This window comes from Antechinus flavipes, chromosome 1 (genome assembly GCF_016432865.1).
Source record: "Antechinus flavipes isolate AdamAnt ecotype Samford, QLD, Australia chromosome 1, AdamAnt_v2, whole genome shotgun sequence".
Classification (NCBI taxonomy): Eukaryota; Metazoa; Chordata; class Mammalia; order Dasyuromorphia; family Dasyuridae; genus Antechinus; species Antechinus flavipes.
Genome location: NC_067398.1, coordinates 253,974,641 through 254,002,209, shown reverse-complemented (window position 1 = coordinate 254,002,209; position 27,569 = coordinate 253,974,641). Strand labels below are relative to the sequence as shown.

Sequence of the window (27,569 nt, the reverse complement as noted above, 5' to 3'; positions counted from 1 at the left end):
TTTTTTTTTTTTTTGCAACATGGCTAATATGGAAATATATTTTGCATGATTTCACATATATAATTGATATCACATTTTTTACCTTTACAATGGATGAGAGAGGGATAGAAATGAGGGACAAAATTTAGAAATAAAAAAATTTTAAGTATTAAAAGTAAATTAAAGGAAAAAAAAAAAAAACCCTGAGCTAGATAATTTCTAAAGCCCCTTCTAGCTCTGCATGCTAAAACCTTTGGTCTTCTTTGCAAAGAAGTTCTCAGGCTGGTGTCCTGATGGGGAAGTGGGGGAAAGGACTTTATCAAATACAGAATCCTCAAGAGTAGTTTAGCATAACTACAATCCCCATCACCAATGAAGAGCACTTGAACCCCAAATGAAAAGACCTTAAGTACTTGAGATGTGAATATTCCTTCGTGAGCTTTATTAATTTTTTTTTTTTACACTAAGCAACCAAAAGAATTACACAAGTATATTTACAGTGTGTTTCAGACCCTGTGAGAATTCTTGACCCCTAGGTCTGCATGCCTCTTTTTGTGCTCCCCAAGCTTTCCAAGGTTGCACAGACTTTCACAGTTAGTCTGACAATGATAACCCCCCCCATAAAACTGATAAGCCCACCCACCAACCGTTAAGGGCTATCTGGGTATCTTCTTCCATAGAGTATATATACAGGCACTGCCTGGGAATAGTCTGTAAAACAAAGTCAAGAATCACTAGGATCACAGTCTTTTCTTCCATGAAATACTGTCTTTTCATCAAATCTCAGCAGCAGGAAAGACCAGCATTTCTGAGGTCAAATGAATAGCATATACTCCCCAACTGTTGGAGGAAGGGAATCTATGTCTATGGGTAAAGTGCAAACAAATTTTGAAATGGAAAACCCTGTCTGGGGTCCTCTGGAGAACCTATCCAAGTGTGTAATCTGACATAATCACAGTTTTGAGGTAGGGGGGAAAAGAGGGGTCTTGAGGACTTTAAAGCCTTTAATGGTGATTAGGGCAGTGTCTGCTGTCTGGTTTGGAAAGGGAGGATTATTCCTGAGCTGCTACAGACAGGGAGACCTTCCAGCAGCTTCACGATATGCTGCATCAATGACACCATGCGTCTCCATTTTAGGCTCTTTTGTTACACACTCATACAAACACACACATACACATCCATTTGCACTTTGGGATGCAGTAAGCAAGGGCTGGAAGTCTTCCCCAGTCCTAGGCACAAATTCTGGGATCTCAAATCCACTGTATGGAGAAGGACTGGCTGAGATTCAAATTAAGGCCACTCATGCTGAGAACCTGTGGGACAGGAGAGTTCATTTTAGTGAGTCACACTTCTTAGTAAGAATCCCTTTTTGGCCATTCCCCTGTCCCCATGTCCAGGTATGACTAATAGAACACAGGATTCAGGGAAGGAGAGCATAACAAGGACAGCCAGGGAAAATGTTGGGAATATGTACTTTGCACAAATTTTGTATCACATGTATAAACATTATTTCTTCTAATATATGCCAGCTTTGGAAGGCAGGGACTATTTCATTTTTGTGTCAAGTTAAGAAACATTATTAAGTACTTAATACGTGCTAGAACTGACAGTGGAGTGACAGGGAAACGAAGAAAGGCACAAACAGGCCTTCACTCCAAGGAGCTTAAAATCTAATAAAAAAAATTCTACACAAAATACAATTTTTGTTTCTGTATCCCCAGCACTTTGCACAGAGTAGATAATAAATGCATATTGAATGAGTGAATCAATGCTCTTTACAGCACTAAGTTTAAGACCTGATATATGGCCCAATTCCCTAAGCAGAAAGATAATTGATCTTGAAGGGAAACAAAGAAGCCCATTGGAGAAGAAGCTTCCAGATCATGTAACAGTTGTAGCCCAGAAAGTTTGTTAGATGATCAAGAAGCAGACCTAAGGACTCCTCCAGGTCATTTGGGAATATGTATGCCTAAGATCAGAGCAGGATAAAGGCAGGGAAGGGTACAAGGGTTATAGGCATTGTGGGAGTTAGGGAGGAGAACTGACAGGTCTAAAGAGAAAGAAATTGGGGGCGAGACAAGAAACAGATTTTACCTGGTTCTCCAGGTAGGAAAAGGGGATTTCTTGGCCATTAACAGTGACCACCTGAGGTTGTTTCTGTACTCCATAGACTGTCAATCCATCCACTGTGATATAAATAGCTTCCAAATTGCAGTGAAGGACCGTGGACGTGAAAATATTCTGTGAATGAGAAATAGCTGAACATTGAAAAAACCATAGTTATGAGTTGAAGGTACAGTCCATGTTCTCTCTCCCTTTCATGTTATAGGGCACGTCCTTCTCTGTTTTGAACCTTTCCCTGCCCTAGTTTGACATAGCTTCTCACAGAGATGGTAACTCCTGAGAGTTCCAAGATATTGGCTTCTGAGGTTAGAACCTTTGCTTGAAGCTTTTAAAATACATATATATACTTTTTATATTTTACACTAAGCAACCAAAAGAGTTACACAAGTATATTTACAGTGTGTTTCAGACCATGTAAGAATTCCTGACCCCCAGATCTGCATGCCTCTTTTTATGCTCCCCAGGCTTTCCAAGGTTGCACAGACTTTTAGCATGATGAGCATAAATACCAACTCAAAAAGGCTTTCATGAGGCCTTTGATGATTATGCAGGTGCAGGTTTCTTCCTGAATTACCTTATATTTTAAAAATTTGACTTAATATGCATTTATTTTAGATGCAAACACACACATATATTTTTTCTCATATAGCATGTGAGATCCTTGAAGAAGAATTTCCTTTATATCATTCTATTTTTACAATATCTGGTATATCATAGGCACTTTATAAATGTTTTTTTATTAGTTGATTCAAGTCATACTTGCTTAATAAAACCTCCTTTCTCTTTCTTTTTCCTCTCCCTTCTCCAAATTCTTTTTTCCAAGCTATGCATAACAATAGGCTTGTCTCTTGTTCTAGATAATCAGCACTTTTAACTAAACAAGAACTATCTTCTGCCAGCTACATAGTACTTTAAAAGTGATTACAAGGTACTTTAAAAGTGATTTTATTTGACTATACCTGTGAGACGTTAAATACCACATAGGAATAGTTGCCTCTTTCAAAGGTGTCCAGGCTCTCCCCATCATCCCAGAAAAGGTCCCCCCAGGCTATGCCCTCCTGGGACAGAGCAGCTACCAGAAGCAAGGGGTTTCCACTGCTCATCCAGCTGGTGATGTCTGGTTTCTGAGATTAACAAAGAGAAATAAAAATCAACCTAGTGGACATGTGCTGAATGTCCTAGTTCTCAGGGCATGGATGAGCATTAAGGAAAGACTGCTCATACAGGACCTGAGAATGTAGGAGGCTGATGATCATGGCTCTGCCATTTACTGCCTGTATGATATTAGGTGAATAACTTAATCTTTCTGACTGACCTTCATGATACTCATCCATAAAATGAAGGGTGTAGACTAGATCAATGGTGTTAAATTCAAATAGAAATGGAGCCCATTAAGTTGTCCACAAGGATTTCTACAGACCACATAATTGACTTAGTTTTAAAATGTAATATTTATATTTTATTGCATCTTTATTTTTGTTCAATATTTTCTGATTACATTTTAATCTGATTTGGGCAGCACTTGGGACTGTTATGTCCCAAATGTTTGATGTCTCTAGACTTGATAACCTCTAAATTTCTTTCATATGGCACAAAGGTCTCTGACAGAATACAGAAGAGAAGAAATGTATTTAAATCACAAATGATACAAACTATAAATAAGGAAGAATTTGTTGACTGTAAGAGACATTATAAAATTACCAGTGGAAGTCATGGAATCCCCTCAAAATTTTTTAATGGAATAGCTATTTTCAAATGACCAGGACAGCTTAAAGCAAGAGACTGGACACAATGAATTGTCAAGTTACTGTCAATTCTAGGATTCATGATTAGGGAATATCTATCTCACAGGTTCCCAGCAACTCTGGAGGAGTAGGGTAGGGAGTCAGGGAAGAAAATCTTGGGGTCTCTCCAAGATACCAGAATCCTACCTGGGTGGGGAGGACAGCACCTTCACGAATGTGTACATTTATATGGTTAAGAGGAGCTGCCAGCTTCACTTCTTCTCCTTGGCTTTGCAGAGATGAGCCCTGAGTGAATACAGGGAGAAATAGTTCTGAGGCCTAAGAATTGGGAGTTTGAGCGCAGCTAGACAACACAGTAGGTAGAGCACTGGCTCTGAAGTTAGAAGGACTTGAGTTCAAATCTCACCACAGACACTTAACATTTACTAGCTGTATGTCCCTGGGCAAAGAACTGAATTTTCTCAAAAGGTACCTCTTGGAGGAGTTTTTTCTCTTTTTCTCTCTGCCCTTCTCTTTCTTTCTTGTCTTTCCTCTATTCTCTCCCCTCTTATCCCTATGGGTCTTTCTGTCTCTCACTTGTGACCACAAATATATGTTTGGAAAGCAGAATCTGTGTATGTGGTTATATGAGGAAACCACTTTATAACTGCTTAGAAACGGTTCTGTTTTGGTTCTGCATGCTCCTCTATCCAACTCATCCTTCAAACAGCTGCCTGATTAATCTTTTTTTAGTTCATTATCAGAATCATGTTACTCCTATGCTCCATATACTTCAATGGTTCCCTATTATCTGTCAAGTAAAAATAAAAATTCGTTAGCCTGGCAATCAAGGCCCTTCACAAGGCCCTTTGCAAATCTATCTTTCCAGTCTTATTTCATGACTTCCCTCATTTGAGCTACACTAGTTAATGCATACTACTAGCTGTCTCCAATTCATAGCCAGCATTTCCTCATCTCTGTACTTTTGCCAATGTCATTATTTATGCTCGGAATGCATTTCCTCCTTACTTCCAACTCACTTCTTCTACTGAAGGCCTACCTGTCCTATACATAACAGATCAAATGCTATTTCTTCCCTAATCTTCCCAGTAAGAAATAATTCTCCTTCTCTCCTAGAACCTAAGAATTATATTTGGTTTGTATCTTTCTCATGTAGTCGTGTAACATGCGTGAACACTTGATAAGCATCTATTCAATATACAGCTTCTAGCCACTACAAACAGGGCTGCCACAAACATTTTGGCACAGACAGGTCCCTTTCCCTTCTTTAGTATCTCTCTGGGATATAAGCCCAATAGAAACACTGCTGGATCAAAGGATATGCACAGTTTGATAGTCCTTTGGGCACAGTTCCAAATTGCTCTCCAGAATGATTGGATCCATTCATAATTCCACCAACAATGTATCAGTGCCCCTGTTTTCCCACATTCCCTCCAACATTCGTCATTATCTTTTCCTGTCATCTTAGCCAATCTTAGAGGTGTAGTGGTACATCAGAGTTGTCTTAATTTGTATTTCTCTGATCAATAGTGATTTAGAGCACCTTCTCATAAGTCGTATTATTTTGTAACACAGTTATTTACCTATACATTGTATTTCCCTTCCATACTGTGAGCAGGGACTGTGTTTTATTTAACTTTTCTCATCCCCACCACGGCTTAGCACAGTGATCTACATGATGGGCCCTTAATTCATCTTTGTTGAAGTTGTTCAGTAACCAACATACAAGTGAGTAAAGTCCTTTTCTTAAAAAGAGAGCTGGGCAATGTAGGGGATAGAACACTATACCTGGACCTTGCAAGACTTGAATTTGAATCCTACCTCAGATATTTCCTAGTTGTATGATCTTGACCAAGTAACTTAATCTTTTACCCTCAGTTTCCGAGTCTATAAAATGGAGACATAATAACACCTAACTTACATATTGTTATAAGATCAAGTGAAATAATCTATATAAAGCACTTTGTGAATTTTAATTTTCCATATAAATGTTAGTTATTACTAATATTAATAAAAGCAAAACAAGGAATACTAGCTAAAAACAAAGTTTAGAAAAGTACCATACCATTACAAATTATTTACATGTACTTATTATGTCTTGTGATAGTCAATATCCATTAAAAGTTACATGAAAACATGCGTAACCTATACTAGATTATTTGCTGTCTAAGGGAGGAGGTAGGTGGAGAGGGAGGGAGAAAATTTTGGAACACAAGGTTTTGCAAGAGTGTATATATTGCAAGTATTTTGAAAAAATAAAAAGCTATTATTATTTTTTAAATGATGTGAAAATCTGAGTATTTACTATTAGTTTAATAAGAAGTATACTTTATTTTTTTAAAAAAAGCCCACAAATGATTATAACATTCCTTTAACTTGATGCTCTCAGTTTTCCTTGCCTGAAAAAAGTTATTCAAATTGAAGGCAAATGAATGAATGGATAACATATTTAAGGCACAGTATCTTAGGAGGAAATAATCAGTCTCTACAGGGATGGCTTAATAAACTCACAGATTATAAAGTGACAGAAAATAGCACTGTATGTGAGCCCATTTGCCATTTTGTGATAATTATGAAACATTTATTTTTGAGGCTCTTAAACTTTTCTACAGAGAGCAAGTGAGATTATTATGGAAGAAATACTAAACTTGTATTTTATCCTCTTATTCATAAGTCCACGATTCTTCCTGATGGGTGTCTGAGGAGAAAGAGGCCTTTGAGTACCCTGGACCCTTAGCACAGGAGTCCTGCCAAAGGCAAATGGAAGAAATTCTATTTACACATCAGTCTGTTCGGCCAAGCCTTTCCATTTCAGCCGGGACCTCCAACCCTGCTACTTACCGAATAATAGTCATACCACAGCCCGCTGGGGAAGTAGCCAGTCACGGCATCCACACCTGGCTCCAGGACAGGAGTCACCAAGAGATTCCGTCCCCATAAGAACTGCCGGTCCAGGGCGTAGGTGTTGGTGTCTCGGGGAAATCTGAAGGAGAAGCCGGGCCCCCAGAGGCCGTATTATCCCCTTATAGGAATACGTCCTACTTAGACAGGCATACGTATACATATGTGCTCATACACATCTCTGTCTTCTGTCCGACAGGCACAGCTGCATGTGCAGCTCGGAGGGAGGCTGTCCACTCTTCAGCTGCCCCGCTGCCCTCCCCCACACTACCTCCAGGCGCACAAAAGCAGCGTTCCTCCCCTCCCGACCTGTCCCTTAGGTCCCCAGAGACCCCGGGGCCCGCTGTCACGCTCACTCGAAGAGCAGGGGCCGGGCCACGGTGTCGCCCCGGTGGTGGGCATGGTGGAAGAGGGTGTAGAGGTAGGGCAGCAGGGCGTATCGGGTCAGGAGGGCTGCCTTCATGGCTGTCCGCGCCGGAGGGCTGAATACTGCTGGGTCCTGGGCCTGCGGAGGCAGAAGCAAGTCAACAGGACTGGCCCCCCCAGGAACAGACAGTGACACCTGGGGTCTCAGCCCAACCGTTGCTTCCATCCTGGTCTGCGCGACATGAACTCTTTGCTCTGTTCTAGCCGGCCGACTTGCCAGGACAGGTGGGCGCCCCCATGTCTCTATCTCCCTGGGCCCACGGCGGACACTCAGGGAAGGTCATCCATGCTCTGGACGATGCTGAAAAAGGCAAAGACCCCAGGAGATCCTGGGGCAGCTCTGGTCTCACTTGAGAGAATGCAAAGGGCTCCGACATTTCTCTCCCCTTATACCTGCCCTTCTCTTAGCCCCACTCCTCTCCATCGAGCCATATGGTAACACGAGGAGGCACTGGATGGGGCAGGAGCTATGGCCTGCAGCCAACAGAGACTTACCCTTGACTTTCAGTGTCCCCCAGTAGGAGTAGGGAATAGGCATGTCATAAAACCGTGGGAGTAAATTCAATTTGGAAAGAACCTTCGAGCCAAATTTTCACCTTGCAAAAAAGGAAACTAAAGCCCAACAAAATTAATAAGTGACTGAGGAAGGATTTGAAACCAGGTCTTCCTGCCTTCATGCTCCATTTCCCACTCTTTGCCGTCTATTCAAAGTTCAGTTCAAGACTTACTTCCTCATTAAGTCCCCCCTAAGATCCACTCTGAACCTTTTTTTACATCACTTCCCCTATGCATCTATCCATTCCACAAGGTCCAAACTAGCCACAATGTGAAAGCAAAAGTTAGTGCCTCCCAAACTACTCCTTTTATCTTTCAGGTATTATGTTTCCCCCAACCCCCCAACCCCATCTTCACCTTTCAATAAATCAGAAATGACATAAGAAAAAGATTTAAAAACTTGCTGTGGAATGACTAATAAAACTAAATGCATCACCTTTTCCAGGAGTTTTCATTTAAAGGAATGAATCAGTAATAGACAGTTTTCAGGCACCCACAAGGCGGTATGGGTAAGAACTGTTTGGAAACCTTCTTAGCGTCCCTAAATCTTCTGCCTACTGGGATTATACTAGTCCTGATCTTCTCTTGAATACCTCCCATATATTTCCATCCAGTGCTCCAGGGCCTTCCACTTCTTCTATTTCTACCTCTAAGGGGCCTCCTGTAGGACTGGGCACACAACGGCCACTCAGGGAATGTCACCCACATCCCATCAGATCTCTCATGAGCACAGGAACCAGAAGACACAGGAGCAATTTGGCCTCAATTAAGGTCAAGGGGCTCAAAAATTCAAAGGAGAAAAAACCTGAGGTCTAGTTCTAGTTCAGTCTTACTGGCTTTTTTGTTGTCATTCTGCTTAGAAGGAACAAGGTGATGAATAGCAAGCTGGGCCCGAAGTCCCGAAGATGAGTTCAAATCCAGCCTTAGATACTTATTAGCTGTGTGACTCTGAATAAGTTACTTAAGCTCTGTCTGTCTTAGTTTCCTCAACTGTAAAATACGGATAATAATAGCACCAATCTTCCTGTGTTGTTGTGAGGATCATGAGATAACATGTATAAAGCCCAAAGTGTAGTAGGTGCTTAATGTTTATTTCATTTCTTTTTTTGGTGCTTAGTAAATATAGTAGGTGCCTAATAAATGTTTATTTGATTCCTTTTGTCTGGTTTAGGTTATACCAGCAAGGCTCTTCTTGCTTCAGTTTCCCCATCAACTAGTCTTGAAAAATACCATCCTTAGCGGCAGCTAGGTGGCGCAGTGGATAGAGCACTGGTCCTAGAGTCAAGAGAACCTGAGTTTAAATTCAGCCTTAGATACTTAATACTTATTAGCTGTGTGATCCTGAGCAAATCACTAACCCCAATTGCCTCACCAAAAAAGAAAAAGAATAAAAAGAAAAATGCCATCCTTCCTCCTACCTCAATCACTTGACAAAAGTCCTAGATCTGGAGTCAGAGGAGCTGAATTTAAATCCTAATCCTGTTATTGCTTTCATTGCTATAGTTCCTCTCTGTAAAATGAGCTGGAGAAAGGAATGGCAAACCACTCCAATATCTCTGTCAAGAAAACTCCAACTGAGGTCACAAAGAATTGAACAAGACTGAAAAATGACACCACCACAAAACATTTTTGATATTTTTTCTATTTCTTATATGCACTGTCTCAAATAATCTGAAACTTCCAATGACTACAATTTAAATTTCTTCGTATTCCCCCAGCAAACCTACCACACAGTCTCCTGTCACTAATGAAATGACCCTTCTTCAAAGCTCAACATGTAGCTTTGATTCCTTCCCCTCCCATCTTCTCCAGCATAGTACCCTATTATCATCTCCCCTTTCTTCCTAATTTTCAATCTTCCTTTCTGTTTCTTCATTCCCTACTGCCTAAAAATACACCTGTCTTCCTTCTCCCTTAAAAACAAATCCCTTAAGTCCTATCAATCTCTCAAGCTAAATCATCTTTCATACTTTTTTAGCTTCTCAGACAAACCCTTTGATAAAGCTATCTGTGTTCATTGACCTCATTTCCTGTCCTCTCTCTCTTAAACCCCTGACAATCTAGCTTATTACCTCATCAATCAAATGCATTTCCACCTTCACCAAGAGTTTTTAATTGCCAAATATGCTCATTTTTTCCCCAATACTTACCTTTCTTGACATCTGCAAGATTTGACCATGTTGGCCACATGCTTCTCTTGTATACTCTTTCCTTTCTTCATCTCTTGGCTGTCTTCTAAGTGCTCTTTCTAAGCCTCCTTTGTTGATTTATCATCCACTATAAGCACCCTAACTAGAGATTTACCCTCTTGGGCCCTCTTCTTCTACTACACATTTTCTTGATGATCACATGGGTTTAAGTACCATCTTTATCCTAATGACTTCAGGTCTATCTTTCCAAACTTATTCTCTCTCTTTAACTCCAGGTCTATACCAATACTTACTGGACATTTCAAATGAGATGTCCCATAGACATTTCAAACTCAACATATCCAAATTTGAATCTATTATCTTTCCCCACCAAATCCATCTCTTCTTTCAAATTCTTTTATTTTCATTAAAGATGCTATTATCCTTCTTATAGTCTACCCTCCTCACAGCTGCCATAAATTCCCACATATAAATTCAATAAATTCCCATGGCTCCCTATTGCTTCTAGTAACAAATATTATCTCCACTACTTATTTTTTTAAGTCTTTCATAACCTGGTTCTAATATGCCTTCCCAACTTTGTCATTTTACTCCCCTTCCCACATCTGTGAAAATGGGTTCCTTGTTCTTCCCCAAATATGGCATTACATCTCATATCTCTATTTCATGGATGTCCTCCATGCCAGGAATATACTCTTACACTTTCTCGTCCTTCTTTTTAAAATACATTGTTTCCTTCAATGTTCTTCAAAAATCTTTTCAAGAGCCTCCTTCTATATTCTTGATTGCCCTTCAAATCATCTTGTATTTACTTTAATTATATCTTACATATATCTGTCTCCCCTCAAAAATAACACTATACTTTTTTGTTTATATCTTGTCTGTACCTAAATATGTGCCTGTTATCTTCCTTGGATGAACTACAAATTCCTTGATGAAAGGGACAATTTTTGTTTTTTATCTCTGTATAACCAATACTTAGCACACAGTAGGCACTTAATAAATGCCAACTGATTGATCAGTAGTGGTCCAATAAATACTTTTTGATTGTTGATTGATTGAGAGCATATGAAGTATTAGAATCAGTTAAACATTCCTCTTGAAATGCTATTTGTCAAGCCTGAGCTCCTCCCAGGAATCACCTGTACATCTTTGGCATTGTGGTTTCGGGCAAAAGGATAAAAGGCTCCAAGCTGCATCCATCGAGTACATAATTCTTCAGTGGTAGACCCTGAAAACCCACAGATATCGGCTCCAATCAAGGGAATCCCAAAGAGATTGAAGTTTAACAAACCTGGAAATGGAGAGAGAACTCACAATCAAGACTAATGAAAACAAAACTAGTATTTGTGTAAGGCTCGAGTGGCAAGAGAGAAAAAAAAAAGGACTTAATTGTTTGGGCCTCAGAAAACGCTAGGTTTGAATCCCACCTCTGTCTTACTGTATGATTTAGAGCTCATTATCGCTTTTTTCTGGGTCTCAATTTTTTTCTTCAGTAAATCAGAATACAAAGCTACCTTCCCTTCTTCTCAAGAGCAGCAGGTAAATATGGATGAGAAGCCCTTGGCATGTATGAGTCACAAAGAAACAGCTGCTTGAATTATAGAAAAAGGAGAAAATCAAGGTGATTCCCAAGAGCAGTTCACAGTCTTCGAAACTTGGTCATTCTGAGGAATGTTTTGTAGAACATAGAATGTCAGGGCTGGAAGAGGCCTGAAGTTCAAGAGCTCTGGGATTGGCTGGATAGACTCTTGATTGAGTTTTACCTGGTATTGACCAGTACATGTCCTTCCATTCACTCCTGTTGTCTCCCAGCCAGTGTCCAGAGTAGCGGCCCTGACTGGGAAAGGTGGATCGGGAAATGACAAATGGGCGCTTCCCACGGATAGCAATCAGGGCACTGAAAGACAAAAAAAGTCCAAACGACAAGCCAATGGATTTCAAGGACTGGAGAATAACAGGAGGTATCAACCTGTTACTAAACCCAAACCCTGCCACACTATTCAGTCCCTCAATCATAAAGATGAGTCAAGTCAACAAGCACCTTCTCTGCCAGGCACTGTGCTAAGTCTAAGAAGTAGAAAGAAAGGCACAATCAGTCTATGCCCTCCAAAACTTATAATCTAATGGGGGAGATATGTAAAACAATTATGTGAGTAAAATAGAGAGAGATAAATTAGGCATAATCCTATAAAGGAGACATTAGCATTAAGATTGATGGGGCGGGGACTGGGAAAAGCTTGCAAAAAATGAAAAGAATTCTAGACAATGATGTAGTCTTTTAGGAAGACACTGCAGGTTTTATTCCCTGTGAACATTCCTCTCCTCCCAAGCACATAGGTCTTTTTTCTTAAAACTTAAAACAAGTATTTGGACAAATATAAGAAATGAGATGATTGTGTGGAAATGGCACATGTATTAGTAATTTTGCAGCAAGATTTTAGATTTATCAGTAAAAGTAGCCTGCACTAGTTAGATCAGAAAAGAACTCTTTTAGGTATGTGGGGAAGACTATGTAGAAGGTAGGGATGGAGACTCGGACCATTATAGCATAATTATAATCTCTGTAAGTGACCCTGGGATTGCTCAAGAGAAAGTGAGAACAAGTAGGCTATTGCCTAAGAGAACAAGGATAATGTTATAGGATCACTGTTATTAAAAGTCCTTTAGGGACTTTAACTATGGTAACCTACATGTGGAAAAATACTGTCTGGCCAATAGGAAAAATCTTCCAGATTTCCAGTTCAGGGTTTAAAATAAAGAGATGAAAAAAACTGTGTAGTAGAGAGGGCACTGGACTTGGAATCAGGTAGCCCTGGATTCAAATCCTACCTTAAATACTTGCAAGCTGGGTGAGCCTGGCAAGTCACTTAACCTCTCAGTTTCCTCATCTGTTAAATGAAGGGATTGTATTCAATGGTATCTAAGCTCCCAGGGGCCAGTGGCACTCAAGATACTTTCCTACTAAGGTTCTCTCTACCTTACAAACTAGATCTCCAGAGACCATGCCTTGGGGCAGCTTATCCATGCAGCTCTGAACTCCAAGGGACCAAACTTGTTCATTCCAGCCACCTTCTAACTTCCCCTCCTCTTGCTACCTCTTCTTAAAGAACTAGAACAGAATCAACACCATTATTGCTGGAAAGGGCATTTTAATGGCATTATTATTTCACTCGAATCTCTAAGACTTCCAAACCAAAATACCTTTCCCTAATAAAGATGATAATAATAGTTAGCATTTATATAGTGCTTTAAAGTTAGCCAAGCACTTTACAAATACTACTTCATTTTAGGAGTTACTACTCTCCTATGTCTTCCCTCTTTCATTAGATTTTAAGCTCTCTGAGAAAAAAAAAAAGGCTTGTTTCACTTTTGTATTTGTATCCCTAAAGCTTGGGCAAATAGCAAATGCTTAATAAATGATTTTTCATTCATCCATTTTAATGGGGTTACACAAAACAGTAAAAAATTTAAAAACTAGATGCCCTTTCAAGAGCTTTCCACTTGTAAATTTTTATGGAGGGCAGAGACCACCTATAGTTTCCTTTTTGGAGTCCTCCCCTCATTGCCAAAAAAAAAAGTTAGACAATATCATTTAATACTGATGCTGATGAAAATGATATGGAAATGTTGATGATGCTAATCCCAAATGTAAGATAATTAAAAGGGGGAAGTAATACTGATATATTCAGGATAGCAATTCCTAGTCCCAAATGATGTGTTTGATACTGAGATTGATGTAGGCACCAAATGTTGGGGTTCAATCATGTGAAGAATTCACAATGGTCATTCTCTTTGGCAAAAGATAGTTTATTTAGAAGAAGTTACAGACAAAATGAAGAGATTCAATGGACACCAGGAATGGTAAATATGAAATAGACTTGGGAAAGCATATAATTAGCAAGAAAGGGGGTTTTACTAACAACTAATAATGGAAGAGACAAGCTCTCTGGTGCAACTCACAATTAATCAGGAGAAAGGGTATACTCCCAGAAGTGAGAATATACCCTTAACTGTCAGGCTAAATCCATAGAGGAGTTCAGCAACCTAAAAGAGTTAGCTAAAAGGAGAAAGACACCATGAGGCACAATGGGGGAATGAGAGGAAAGAGACCAGGGAAGGGGCAAGGAAAAAGGCACCATGAAGCAGAGGTGGACTGCCCCAAAAGGGATTCAGCAAAGATGGCATGAGCCAGGGATAGATTTATAGGGGAAATATGCCCTTCAGAGTTTGACATTTCTGGCTGGACACAGCAAGGTGGGGCTACCCATGACCTGCACAGAGCGTGGGACTATAAGATTAAACTATTCCCAAGACCTTATCAGTAGTGTTCATAATAATGTTTTCCTAGTCTCCACTGCCAGTCATAACACCCTTCTGCCACCACTACCACCATCATCACCAAAAAACCAAACAAACAAAAAAACAAAAAGTACCAAGACTCCAAAGTTCCCATACACCCCCTCTCTCTCCACAATACTTGTTTCCAGTTTATATTACTTACTATCAGTGATGTGAAAGGACAGATTTCAATCAGTTGACAAATCAGTTGTACCATCATATCTCATCATCCAAACACCATTGCATAATCTCACCTGGCAGTAGCTTTAGCTTCCATCAGCCCATACAAGTTATGAAGATTATAGTGGGAGGAGAGCCTTTGCTTTGCAGAGGCACAGATTGTCTTGGCAAATAAAGATCCTCCCAGCACCGCTGCCAGAGAAACAGAAAAATAACAATTGTTTACAAGCAAGAGACTTCTCACCTAATCAAGGGCACTGCATTGGAAAGGGTCTGAGAGAGAAATCAGAGGAACCCAGCTGGTAAGTGTAAGTTCATGAGGCAGAGACATTCTTCCATCCCGTCTCATCCTTACCAGGTTTGTAGGGTGGATTATCCAATTCTCCAGAAGTACAACCATCCACTGAACCATCCTGGAAGTTAGATGGTTCATTCATGTCCTAGATACAGAGATAGACACTGTGGACTCATGGGAAAGGATACCTCAAGCCTACCTAGACAGGACTTAAACATTCACTTAAAAAAATTCAATAGTATTTTATTTTTTCAAATACCTACAAAAATAGTTTCCAACATTCATTTTTGTAAGACTGTGTTCCAATTTTTTTCTCTCTCCCTCCCTTACTTCCCCTCTCCCCAAGACAGCAAGTAATCTGATGTAGGTTCAACATTCGATGATGTTAGCCAGAAAATTCTGGTAGCAGCATCTATATAGCATGGTACCTTATGCTGTATGCTCAGAGCTTAGCCCCCAGGTGCATTCTTGCAACCCAGCTTTAGTTTCTCTCCCCAAGGGATCCTCTATTATATCTTTTGGGAGGGGCATGAGGCAATTGGGATTAAGTGACTTGCCCAGGATCAAAGAGTTAGTATTTGAGGCCAAATCTGAACTCAGGTCCTCCTAATTTTAGGGTCAGTGCCCTAGCTGCTTACCGTCTAGCTGCCCCTGACTTTGATCTCTTAAGGTTCCTTTGGGGTAATAAAACTCAGTAAGCGACAGAGAGGCACTTGCAGCCAAGCAGGTATAAAGATATAAAGCTATAAGGTCTAAAGCTATAAAAATGGGTTACATTCTAGAGACCTGAAGCCACAGAGTGGCTATAATGAGGAGATTTCATTCATTTATTTTTGGATGAAGGATTTCAAGTTAGACAAGTAAAGGCCAATAGAAATGATATAAATGTTCCAAATTATTTGAAATATGCCCTTCCACTGGCAGAAGAACTATTATTTAACGGTGCTGAAGCATTCATAGCCTACCAGGGCCTGGATGGTGTGAGGAAGAGGTCGGAATCCCTGCCCTATGCAAGGAGAAGAAACTTACAATCCAGAGTCCATCAAAGGGAACTTGGGCGTGGAATATATTCAGGTTCTCTAGCCACCACTGATGTGTCTCTGGGTTGGAGAAGTCAGGGAATGCAGTGAGGCCGGGCCACACCTACCACACAGCCCATGAAATCAAGAGTAAATATCTTCTCCCAAACACCCACAGTCCTCTACCCTTTAACCCACTTCCCTTCTCTCCCCAGGGCAGAGATACTCAGAATGGAGCCCAGCAACTTGTTTTTTAAAAACATTTTGAGAACTGTATTTTATTATATTGGTTCCCTTTACACTCCTTTTTATTTTATGTTATGCATTTAAAAACATTGTTCTGAGAAGCGGGTCTGCAGACTTTATCCTAATGCCCAAGGGATCCAAGACACAAAATTGACAAGATCCTCGTGCTAGGGCATATTCTTTTGGTCCTGCAGAGCTTTGGGCACCTTTAGAAAATCTTATTCCATCAAATGGTGTGTCCCAGAAGCAGAAAGGGGAAGAAGGATGGATGTTAAATTAGCTGCTATTATTTTGGAGGAAAATAGCATCAAACCAGTCAAGATTTATAATGAAATTCTGATATCTAAGGCAGCTAGGTTTTACTTCCAACACTTTAGCCAATTATGTATACACACACACACACAAACATATATATGTATGTATGTATATGTGTGTGTGTGTATATATATGTATGAGAGAGAGAGATCACACACTGAGTCTAAAGATTACAGAGTAATCCCACTGGAACCACTAATTTCCCTAATCATGCCCAGCATACCCCAGATGTTTCCCATCAGTCTGGGGCTAGCCCATCTCTTGAGTGTTATTAATGTTCTATACCTATCAAATGCAGCTTTTCTCTCACCTGTCCAATCAATGGCTGTCCATTGGTGTTGTTAATGAAGATCCCTTTTTTCAAACCTTCATCATAAGGTGTATAAGTGCCAGTAGGCTGACTGCTGCTGATGGCAGGATCCTGGAAAGACATTCGGGAAGTAACAGTTACAATTTGGGGCAATCTGGCAGAAATCTTGGCTCTAAAAAGGAATATTATAATCAGCCTGGAAATCCATTAGCTAACTCTCCTTATCTTGAGAAGAACACAGATTTAGAAGAATGAATTAAGTGGAGAGCCTTGTATATGATGTTTGTATTGTTTCAATGTATTGTTTAGTCTTGTAGAGGTCCTGGGTTATTAAGTGAAGTGGACAGAAAGAGCCTCCCTGAAGCAAGTAGGAAAGGGTACTCTTATAGTCTCACCCTCTGTAGAGGTGATGGGTAGCCTCCCCTTGCTATGTCCAGCCAGAAATCCAAGTTATGTCAAACCCCCAAGGTTAAATTTCCCCTATAAATCAGTCCATGGCTCACACCATCTTAGCTGAATCCCTTTTGGATAAGCCGTTATGGGTTCTGTCTCATGGTTTTTCTCCTCACCCCTTCTTCATGTCTCATGGTGTCTTTCTCCTTCTTATAGCTAAGTCTTTTAGGGTGTTAAATTCCTCCATGAATCTAGCCTGCCAATCAAGGATATACTTCCACCTCATGAAGTATTTCTTTTCTCCTGGTTAATTGTGAGTTCCACTAGGAAGCTTGTATTTTCCATTGTTAATTGTTAAAACCTCTTTCCTTGGTAACCTATTGTTCTCCCAAATTTATTTCATATTTACCATTTCTGATGTGTATTGTATCTCTTCATCTGACCTGTAACCTCTTCTCCTACCATTTACCATAGACAAGTCCATTCACATGATTGAACCCCAAACATAAAGACTGATGTCTTACTGAAATTTTTTTGTTTTCTTGTGGCTCTTTTTTTTTTTTTTTTTTTTTTTTTAAAGGTATGGACTTCTGAGAAAAGGTATAGAATCTGGGGGAAGGGGAGAAGATATCAATACAAACTTATTTTTACAAAAGAATGCAATTACTTAAGTATCTGTGAAAATATCTTTATGTTTAAGCACCCCCTCCCATGAGGCTCATGGTGGAGCGTGGTGCTGTGGAGCAATAGAAAAGTTGCCTGGTTGCCCCAAGAGATTGAAACAGAAGAGAATTCTAATCTAGAAATGACCTACTTTAAATCAGCTATGAGTTTTTAGCCCATGAATCCAGTTAACACCGGGGTCATGAGAGCAAACTGCTTGACCGGCTCCTGGCTCCCCGTTTGGTGTTTGCTTCTGGTTATACAAGTCATTTAAGGCTTGGCTGGAACTCCAGTTGTGCAAGAAGAATATTGAGTGTTTTCCTTTTGAAAAGTAGCATGCTGGGGAAATCCCTAAACCACCCAAACTAGCCGGAAGGGTGGAGCTTTGAAATTGGTGATCACAGGGGAAATGGAAAAGCAAGGAATGTGTTGTACTTCTCTTGGGCAAACTCATAAAAAGAAACTGGTTACATCCTAAAAATTCAAAGCCTAGGAGTGACTCTATCTTAAGGAAATTTTATTCATTTATAATGGAAGGATTTCAAATTAGACAAGCAAAGGCTTGAAAAGAACCATAGCATTCAAGAGGTAGAAAAGATCTTTGACAAGTCTGTGTTATTTCCTCTTACCAAGAAGTGAAAGATCATGCAGCTAATTAGTGACAAAGCCTCTTGAGTCTATGCTCCCATGAAGGCAAGGACAAAGCTACTTAGATTCCTTTTGTGAAAGTGGGAGGGAGGATGATTAATTCTGCTTGTGGGTAACTGAGTTCTCTGAAGGTCAGCTAAAGCTTCCTATCACAAGAGAAATTTCCTTATGGCATTAAGACAGTTGGGGAGGTATCATACTACTACAGAAAGTGAACTGATTCTGGAGTCAAGAGATCTGATTACTAATCATTTCTATGATACTACCCATGTGGCCTTATCCTCTCTGAGTCTCAGTTTTCCTCTTCTGTAAAATGAGGTTGTTGGACAAAATGGTCTCTCAGATCTCTTTAGTCAAGTAGTCTGGTGGTTTCCATTTAGTAGTTCCCATGCATTCATGACAATGTTAATGATGTTTGTGTTAAAAATTCTTTAGTTGTGCCTTAAGCAGTAAATAATTGCCTAATTCTGTTATAAATATATTTTTTCTCTGTGCCAACAAACATGTACATGTTCGAAATATCATAGATTTGTTTCTTCAATAATTTGAAATCATCCTCATCATGTGCACAATTATTTAGGTGTTCATCCAGTGGTTATATTTTGAGCACTTGGGACTAAGGGCAACAAGTTTTTGCTTTTTTTCTCAATTTGTCATCAAACTGTTTTCAAACTATTACAAAGATTTAACATTTGAGTGCAAACTGATTCCTAACAAAGGATCAGATGTTTGAAAAACCTCATCAGTTGTATAAATCATACTTCTTAATCATAAACTAACTTATTCTTGGAAAATTGTGGTCAGGTCACTCTCCCAGATTGTCTAGTTAGCATCTTTAAAGACAGCTAAAACCACCTTGTGGGAACTTTCCAGACTGTCTCATTAAGCATAGAATGATGAAAAGATGTAGCTCATCTAGCTTTTTCAATGTTCAACCTTAATGGGAAACTCAGGTTTCCCAGACTATCTTTGGGACAGTCTCAACATCTCAGTACACATCCTTGTTACTCCCTAGAGCTCACCTTTATCTCCCTCTAAGCTATAAAAGTCGGCCTCTTCCAAAAGCATGAACCTTTTTCTTGTGACTTTTAGTCTCTTTTGACAAAGAGAATGCCATTGTGATTTGTCACATGTTTCTTGGATCTCTCAAACTAGGAATTGCTCTCCTGATCCTTTTCAATCAATACCCTGTGACCATTTGTATTCTTGAAGAAAAATTCTCAGCAAAGAAATGGTTACTTGCATATATATTACAAATCATTTTGAAAACATCGTGGACCATCACAAATATTCTGCAGAAACAACCTTATATAGCCTTTCATTGCAATTTTAAGATTGTTTTCCAATTTAAAATTATTCTCCATTATTTTGCTAGTCTTTCTGGTGAACTTTCAAATGAACTGATCAATACTGGCCAAAAATCTGGTAGATTTTCTATGAGTGTAGCTCTTTTGCCAGTGTTTTTTTTTTTTAAAAAAAGATGAAAGGTCTGAACAGATCTATAACTTACAAAGGCTAATTTATCTACAAACATTGTTTAAAAATAAAACAATTTATGCAGTTGAACTTTAGGTACATTTAACATAGCCTTAACATAGCACTTTGCCAGAAGAAAAATAAATATTTCACTTTATAACTAGTTATTTGATGAGTTTGAGTTCAACACGTAATAATGAGATTGAGTTTCAAGCATCAGATGATGAGATTGAGGCAAGCGATTTGCACCAAATATTGAGGTTTGGCACCAAATGTTGCGTTTTGGTTATATGAAGAATTCAAGATGGCTATTCTCTTTGGCAAAAAGTAGGTTTATTTAGGGAAAAAGGTGACAGCAAAATGAAGAGGTACAGTAGACATTGGAAATGTAAACATGAAATAAGGTTGGGAGAGCATATAATTAGCAAGGAAACAGGTTTTAATAATTAATGATGGAAAACTCAAATTTCCCAGTGGAACTCACAATTAACTAGGAAAAGGGAAATGTTCCCTGAAATGCAAGTATTCCATTAAGTGCAGGCTAAATCCAGAAAGGATCCATAGAGGAGCTAGTTAGCTATAAGAAGGAGAAAGACACCATGAGGCATAGGGGAGGAGAAAGATACCACACCACGGTGAACTGACTCTAAAAGGGCTTAGCAAAGATGGCATGAGCCATGGACAGATTTGTAGAAAAAATTTGCAAAGCAGGGACACCCATAACATCCACAGAGGGTGTGACCATAAGGTTGAAGTGATCCCCACCAGTGTCCTTCTCTGCTTGCCTCAGGAAGCAATTTTACCTGTACTTCAGACTGTCTGCCAATTCTACCTAGTAACTCAGGATCTCATCACTATTTATTTTTTATTGGAATCCTTACAAAGTGTTAACTCATTAGAGTTGATAGAGACAATAATTATCTAATTTAGCATGGTTCAGTATCATTGATCTGATCCTACGAGGAGATGTAATGGGCCAGAAGTTGAAACAAGGTACTAAGTGGAACTGAGGAGACAATGGTTAAATCTAGTTTAGCATTGATTTAATTCTACAACAAATAATCGTTTCCCAGTGATATAATGATTGGTGTGTACTCAGTGTACGGCATATAAGCAAGAAGCTCTCAGGGCCAAAGAGCATTCTGGGAGAGACAGAAGCCCACTCTCGGAGGCGGAGACAGATTCATCCCATATTCCACCTTTGTACTGGCTGGAGACATTCAGAGGGAGCTAGGGGCTGAAGCTCAAGACTTTGAAGGACACAATAAAGGACTGGATTTTAACTCCTGGGTGTATTTGGGTTGATTATTACTCGGAATCAAAACTAAGGCTGCCTCCAGAAAACCTCCCCAAGAAACCTGCTCCCAGAGAGAACCATCATATTATATAAAAGAAGAGAACACCACAATTTTTATCAGTTTTTTTGGTGGCTAATATTAAAAAATGAACTCCATCTCTCAGTAAGTATTAATACAATTCTCTTGCTATCTATCACATATTTGTGCCTGCAAATATCTTCACTTTATTTTAGTTTTAAATCAAAATAAATAAATTCAATATGGACCCAGATTTAAGACTATGTTTGCCTGCTTTTGAGCCAAGTACTGCAAACTCTTGTTCAAATAAAAAAGTCCAACATCAAAATTGAGTTTATAAGTTGCAACATTTTTCATTAAAATGTTATTTATATTCAACAAAAGTTATAAAATAAGGACATTTAATAAATTCTTGCAGTTAACAGTATTATAAGGTCTTACTTGACTTCTTTCAATCCCTGCACAATGTTCTACATAAAATATTTATATTATTTTATAATTTGAGTTTTATATTTCTATAAATTATCATAATTAAAGATAGAATTAAATTTTATTTTCTATAATTACATAATATAAATTTTAATTTGGAGCTTTTGAAATTAAAAGTTATCATTGTAGTTATTCTAAGCACTTACTAAATAAATCTAAAACATTATGAGTAATATAATAAATTACCCTCAGAGTTCTAACACTTTCTTTTTTAATGAAGAGTTTATGGAACAAAAAAAGTTGGGAACCATTTATTAATTGCCAATTCTGTGCCAAGATCTATGATCTCTTCCAGCTCACAGTTAGGGAACTGACTTGGGCTTTATCCAAGAGTAGATATGAATGTGTTTCTTCCCTAAGTGTCAATAGCATCAGATTATTTTTCTCACAAAGGGGAAGCAGTCTGATCTTTTCTTCTGATGGAGGTCCCCTGAGCTCCCTGAAAGGGAAGCAGCCCTAATCCTCCATAGGCAGGAACTCAGCTTACCACAATTGGGACATAATATTGTCCATGCTTGTGAAGGTCCATCACTAGCTGGGGGAGTGTGCCAAAATGCTCTGGGTCAACGGTGAAATCCCGAGATCCTTCCATGTAGTCAATGTCATTCCACTGAGCATCCTACAGACAAAAGGCACATTAGTAGACTGCAAACAAACCCATTCCTGCCCCTCTTGGTCCCTCTTTAGACTGGATAAACTGAAAAAGGACCAGCATCAAAAAGGTCTGGTGCAGTACGGTGACACTTCCCCCTCCCAGGAACGGGGGGCCCTAGGCGGAGATATGAACCAGCCCAGGTCAGACAAAGGGAAAAGAGAAGTCTCCATTTCAGTCAGAATTGGGTTTCAGCTTGTTAATGGCCACTGGTGTTTCAATGTATGAGATTTTAGACACAAACAAACAAAAACGCCAAAAACATCTCTAGAGTCAGAGGATCAGGATTCAAACACCACCTCTGATGCTTACAATGGGTCTGACCTTTGTCTGCTAAGTCACTTCACTTGCCCTTCCCTGCCTCAGTTTCTTCATCTGGAAAATGATGAGGTTAGACTATAGATGACCTTGCGTTTTCTTCTAACTCTAAGGATGACATATATTTTCTTTCACTATTCTAAACCTTCCAATGTCCTTATTCATCTTTTTTCTCCCTTCTTTCTGCTTAGCTAAATTTATTCCTTCATTTACACTTTTGAGTCCACTGCCTCCATACCCTTACTCTGTTCATCATCCTCTTGGTATGCGTTTGAACCCCAGGGATCTTTTGTAAGTCTTCATGCTCCCTGACCTCTTTGCCACTTTCTGATGTTTTGAGCCAATGTAGTACAATAGAGAGACAGAGAGATATCCTGGGTCTGGAGTCAGCAACCTTGGTTGGAATCCCGGTGTGGCTCTTTACAACCTGGGCAACTTTCACTTTTCTGTGCCTCAGTTTCCCCATCTGTACAATGAAGGAGACTAACTGACTAGTCTAGATGACCCTGCCCTTTCTTGGATCTCCTACTACCTATCTTCAAGGGACTTATATTCTATGAGAAAGGATATGACCTATACATAGAGAAGTAAACATGGGATATTTGATGAGAAAGAGCATAAACAATAAGAAGGATAAGGGAAGGCTCCGTGAAAAAGGTGGTACAATAGATAAGCGTGTTGGACATGGGGTGAGAAAGAGTCAGGTTTAAATTTAACTTCAGATATTCACTAGCAGTGTGACTGGAGGAAAAGTCATTTAACTTCTGCCTGCCTCAGATTCCTCAAATGTAAAATGGGGTTAATCACAGTGTCTACTTCCCAGTGAGAAGCAAATAAGATAATATTTGTAAAGCACTTAGCACAATGCCCCAGATCCGTAATAAATTCTTTTTTCCCTTCTTCATCGGATTCTTTTATTGGGTCAATATCCATCTCCCATTAAGCTTATCTAAGGCTCTGATCTGGCCCCTTTTCTCTTCTCTCTCCCTAATGCTGTATCCCTTCCAAGCAGATGACTCTCAAATCTATATATCCAGGCCTAATCTCCTACATGGACTCTAGTATCATATCACTTCCCTTTCACATTTCCTGGTTTCTGTTGAGTAATACTAGCCACTCTGGTTTGTAAGTTCAGAGTAATCTTTATTTGTTCCCTCTCCTTCATTGATCTACATCCAATCAATTGCTAAATTATATTAATTCTACCTCCAAAAGATCTTTTATTTTCCCTTCTCTCTATCCCAGGGCCATGATCCTGATAAATGGCACCTTATTTCTCTCACCAAAACAAGTGCAAAGATCTCCCCAATTTTAGGCTTTTTCATCTTTAAACTACCCATCATGGAACTACTAAAATGATTTTCCTAAAGTATAAATCTGACCATGTCATTTTTCTATTCAATAAACTCTAATGATCCTTTATTGCTTCTAGAAGTCAATATAAGTCGGGGTCAATATAAGTCCTAGTATTTGGCTTTGAGAGGCACTTACAACCAGGCCTCCAATATAACTTTTCAATTTTATCACACAATATTCCATTACTGAACTCTTTCATTCAGTCAAATTAGCCTTCTTGCTCCTCCTTACACATGACATACAATCTTCCATCTTTGAACCTTTCTACTGACTTCCATATTTCTAATGAAATCCCTCATCACCTCAGCCTCTAAGCATTTCTTGTTTCCTTCAAAATTCTGTTCAAGGCCTAACTTCTACAGGAAGGTCCTTTCAGCTATTAGTGATACCCTTCTATTTACCTTATATATATGTATAATAAATATACAATACATACAAATATTTATGTTTATGTATTCATATATTTATATTTCATATAAACATACTGTCTCCCCTAGTAAAATATAAGCTCCTTGAAGGCATGGACTGTTTAAATTTATCTTTAAAATCCCAATGTCTATTATATTGCCTGGTGCAGAAGAGGTGCTCAAAAATATTTGTTGATTGATTATTACTTATAGTATATGCTTTATTAATGTTTGTTTCATTGAAACTTTCAGTTACCATCAAAAATAAAAGACATCAGGACTAGATGTGAACTTAAGGATGAATAGCATCTATCAGCTAGCTAACTTTTGTTTATCAACAGGGGCAAAGGCCTTAGTGAAATAATCACTGTTCAATGAAGGCAAGCAGAAATCAAGAGAAGACTTTAGAGAGAAATGACAGTAACATTTGGGGAGAAAAAAGGGAAGAATGACTTTTTTCAGCATCATGGGAATGGAAGAAGAATCAAATTTGACAATGAACACAATGCTCTGAGTTCAGATAGGAAAACATGCAGCATTCATAAATAATGGGTTAATTACTTATACCTTTTAGCTAGAACTATGTGGGCTTGATAAAATAATTAAATAAATCCAAGTTAACTCTAAGTTTAGGGAAGGATTATCCGGAACTATTACTCCTACCTCTCAAGGGTAGGTCTCCCCCTTTCTCTAGTCTCTTTCTTGATGATTTCATCGATCTTCCCTATTTTAATTAAAATGATCTCAAAATTTAGAGTTCTACTCTCAACTTTTCTCCAGAGATCCAAACTTATATTTCTTTCTAAAAATAGTTTGCAATACCTATATTTCTGCCTCTATTTCATCCCTTTCCTTTTTACTCTGATTTTTCACAGTCATCTTGTATAACAATGAATTTTTTTTAAAGAAGAAAATAAATTCAACAAAGCTAATCAACACATTAGGAAAAAAACAAACCACTCTGATATTATATGCTATTTCCATGCCTATGGACACCCACTTCTACAAAAAAGTTGAGGTAATGTCTTCTCATACCTTTTCTTTGGGGCCAAACTAGGTCTTACAATTTTGCAACATTCAAATTTTTTTTTCCCTAATGTGTTAATTAGCTTTGTTGAATTGTTTTGTAGTTGTTTGCCTGGTTGTGCTAATTTCACTTATTATCATTCATACATGTCTCTCCATGTTAGTGCTATATTTTAGCTGCCTATTGGGTATCTCCAGATATCTACCTAGCATCTTAAACTTAAAGTGAACTTGCCATCTTTGCCACAATTCTGTCCTTTCTTTCTAACATAGAATCCTAGAATCTTAGAATTGTACAGTACAACATTTGCCAAAATATCTAACTCATACTCAAAAGGGATTTCCCACTATAATATACTTGACAAATAATTATGCTCTTCAAGATCTATAAAGAAGATCCCACTATCTTCTGAGGAGTCCATTTTACTTTTGAACCACTCACTATTAGGAAGTTTTCCTTGACATTAAGCCTATATTTATCTTTCTGCTCTGGTTCTGTCCTCTGAGGAAAAAAGAACACACATAATCCTTGTAAATGGAGGCCCTTCAAAACCTTGAACAATGCTACTGTGGCCCCTGAGTCTTCTCCAAACTAAATAACCCTAGTCTCTTCAATTAATCCTCTTGTGACAAAAACCCAAGGCCCTTAACCATCCCCTTGTCCTTTTCTGGATACAGTTCTTATCAACAAAGTCCTTGTTTTGATTGCATATGCTAAACCTATATACTGTCTTAGAGAGGGGAGAAAAGAAAGGGAAGAATGGATCGAATTTGGAACTCAAACTGAAAAAAAAGTTTAAAAATTGTTTTAACATAATTGGGGGAATAATACATGCATGTATACACCCATATAGATACATGTATGTACGTGTGTGTGTGTGTGTGTGTGTGTGTATTTAAATACTGAGGTACCCAGAGATGAACAAAATATTTTAGATGTGGTCTTGCCAGGACAAAGTATAGAGTATCTCCTTATACCTAAATATTATGTCTTCTTTAATGTAGTGAAAGGCTGTATTAGCTTGGGATGACTACATCACAAGGCTCACTCATTGTGATTTTGTAGTCTGCTAAAACATTTATCTATTTTTCAAGCAAATGCTGTCCAAATATGCCTCCTTGAATTTATGATCAAATAAGAACTAGAAAACATTATGAAAGGCAAAATGGACAGCTTTGATTACATTAAATTAAAAAGTATCTGCACAAACAAAACCAACAGAAACAAGATTAAAAGGGGATTACAAAACTGGAAAAAAAAATCTTTATAGCCAATGTTTCTGATAAAGGTCTCATTTTTGAAATATATAAAGAATGGTGTCAAATTTATAAGAATACAAGTCATTCCCCAATTAATAGTCAAAGCATATGAATAGACAATTTTCAAATAAAAAATTAAAGCCATCTATAGTCACAAGAAAATTCTCTAAATCACTATTGATTGAAGAAATGCAAATCAAAACAACTCTGAGGTACTATCTCATATCTCTCAAATTGACTAAAATGACAAGAAAAGATAATGATAAATGTTGGAGGGCATGTGGGAAAACTAGGACACTTAATGCATTGTTGATGGAGTTGTGAATGGATCCAACCATTCTGGAGAGCAATCTGGAACTACTGCCCAAAGGGCTTTAAAACTGTGCACACCTTTTGACCCAGCAGTGACATTACTGGATCTGTATCCCAAGGAAATCATAAAAAAGGAGAAAGGACACAGATGTACAAAAATGTGTATAGCAGCTCTTTTTTTGGTAGCAAAAAATTGGAAAATGAGTAGCTGCTCATCAATTGGGAAATGGCTAAATAAGTTATGGTACATGAAAGTACTGGAATATTATTGTTCTATAAAAAATTATAAACAAGCTGATTATAGAAAGACCTGGAAAGATTTACATGAACTGATGCTGAGTGAAACAAGCAGAATCAGGAATATATTGTACACAATAACAGCAAGAATGTGAGATGCTCAACTACAAAAGACTTGATTCTTCTCAGTGGTTCAGTGATCCAATGTAATCCCAATACAATTTAGACAGAAAATGCCATGTGCACTCAGAAAAAGAACTATGGAGACTGAAGGTAAATCAACACATGCTATGTTCACTTCTTTTTTTTTTTTTTATTTCTCCCATGGCTTTTCTCTTTTACTCTGATTTTTCTCTCCCAACATGATTCATATAACAATGTGTATTAAAAAATAAATTAAAAAAAATAAATATGCCTCCTTAATTTTGTA

General features: G+C 38.5%; 1 protein-coding gene across 3 annotated transcripts in view; it reads right to left on the bottom strand.

The window, feature by feature from the left end:
- Positions 1 to 400: 400 nt before the first annotated feature.
- LOC127563953 (lysosomal alpha-glucosidase-like) overlaps positions 401 to 27,569 on the bottom strand; it is a 67,780-nt gene continuing 40,611 nt past the window's right edge. For all 3 annotated transcript variants that reach the window (XM_052000142.1, XM_052000148.1, XM_052000158.1), the window contains exons 9-21: positions 22,059 to 22,190; positions 16,587 to 16,697; positions 15,726 to 15,839; positions 14,757 to 14,841; positions 14,476 to 14,593; positions 11,647 to 11,780; positions 11,023 to 11,174; positions 7,106 to 7,254; positions 6,690 to 6,831; positions 4,035 to 4,133; positions 3,063 to 3,227; positions 2,074 to 2,220; positions 401 to 1,292 (exon numbers count right to left, since the gene is read on the bottom strand). In XM_052000142.1, coding sequence (XP_051856102.1) covers positions 1,230 to 1,292; positions 2,074 to 2,220; positions 3,063 to 3,227; positions 4,035 to 4,133; positions 6,690 to 6,831; positions 7,106 to 7,254; positions 11,023 to 11,174; positions 11,647 to 11,780; positions 14,476 to 14,593; positions 14,757 to 14,841; positions 15,726 to 15,839; positions 16,587 to 16,697; positions 22,059 to 22,190 — 1,611 coding nt within the window. In that variant the 3' untranslated portion in view covers positions 401 to 1,229. The remainder of the gene's footprint in view (positions 1,293 to 2,073; positions 2,221 to 3,062; positions 3,228 to 4,034; positions 4,134 to 6,689; positions 6,832 to 7,105; positions 7,255 to 11,022; positions 11,175 to 11,646; positions 11,781 to 14,475; positions 14,594 to 14,756; positions 14,842 to 15,725; positions 15,840 to 16,586; positions 16,698 to 22,058; positions 22,191 to 27,569) is intronic.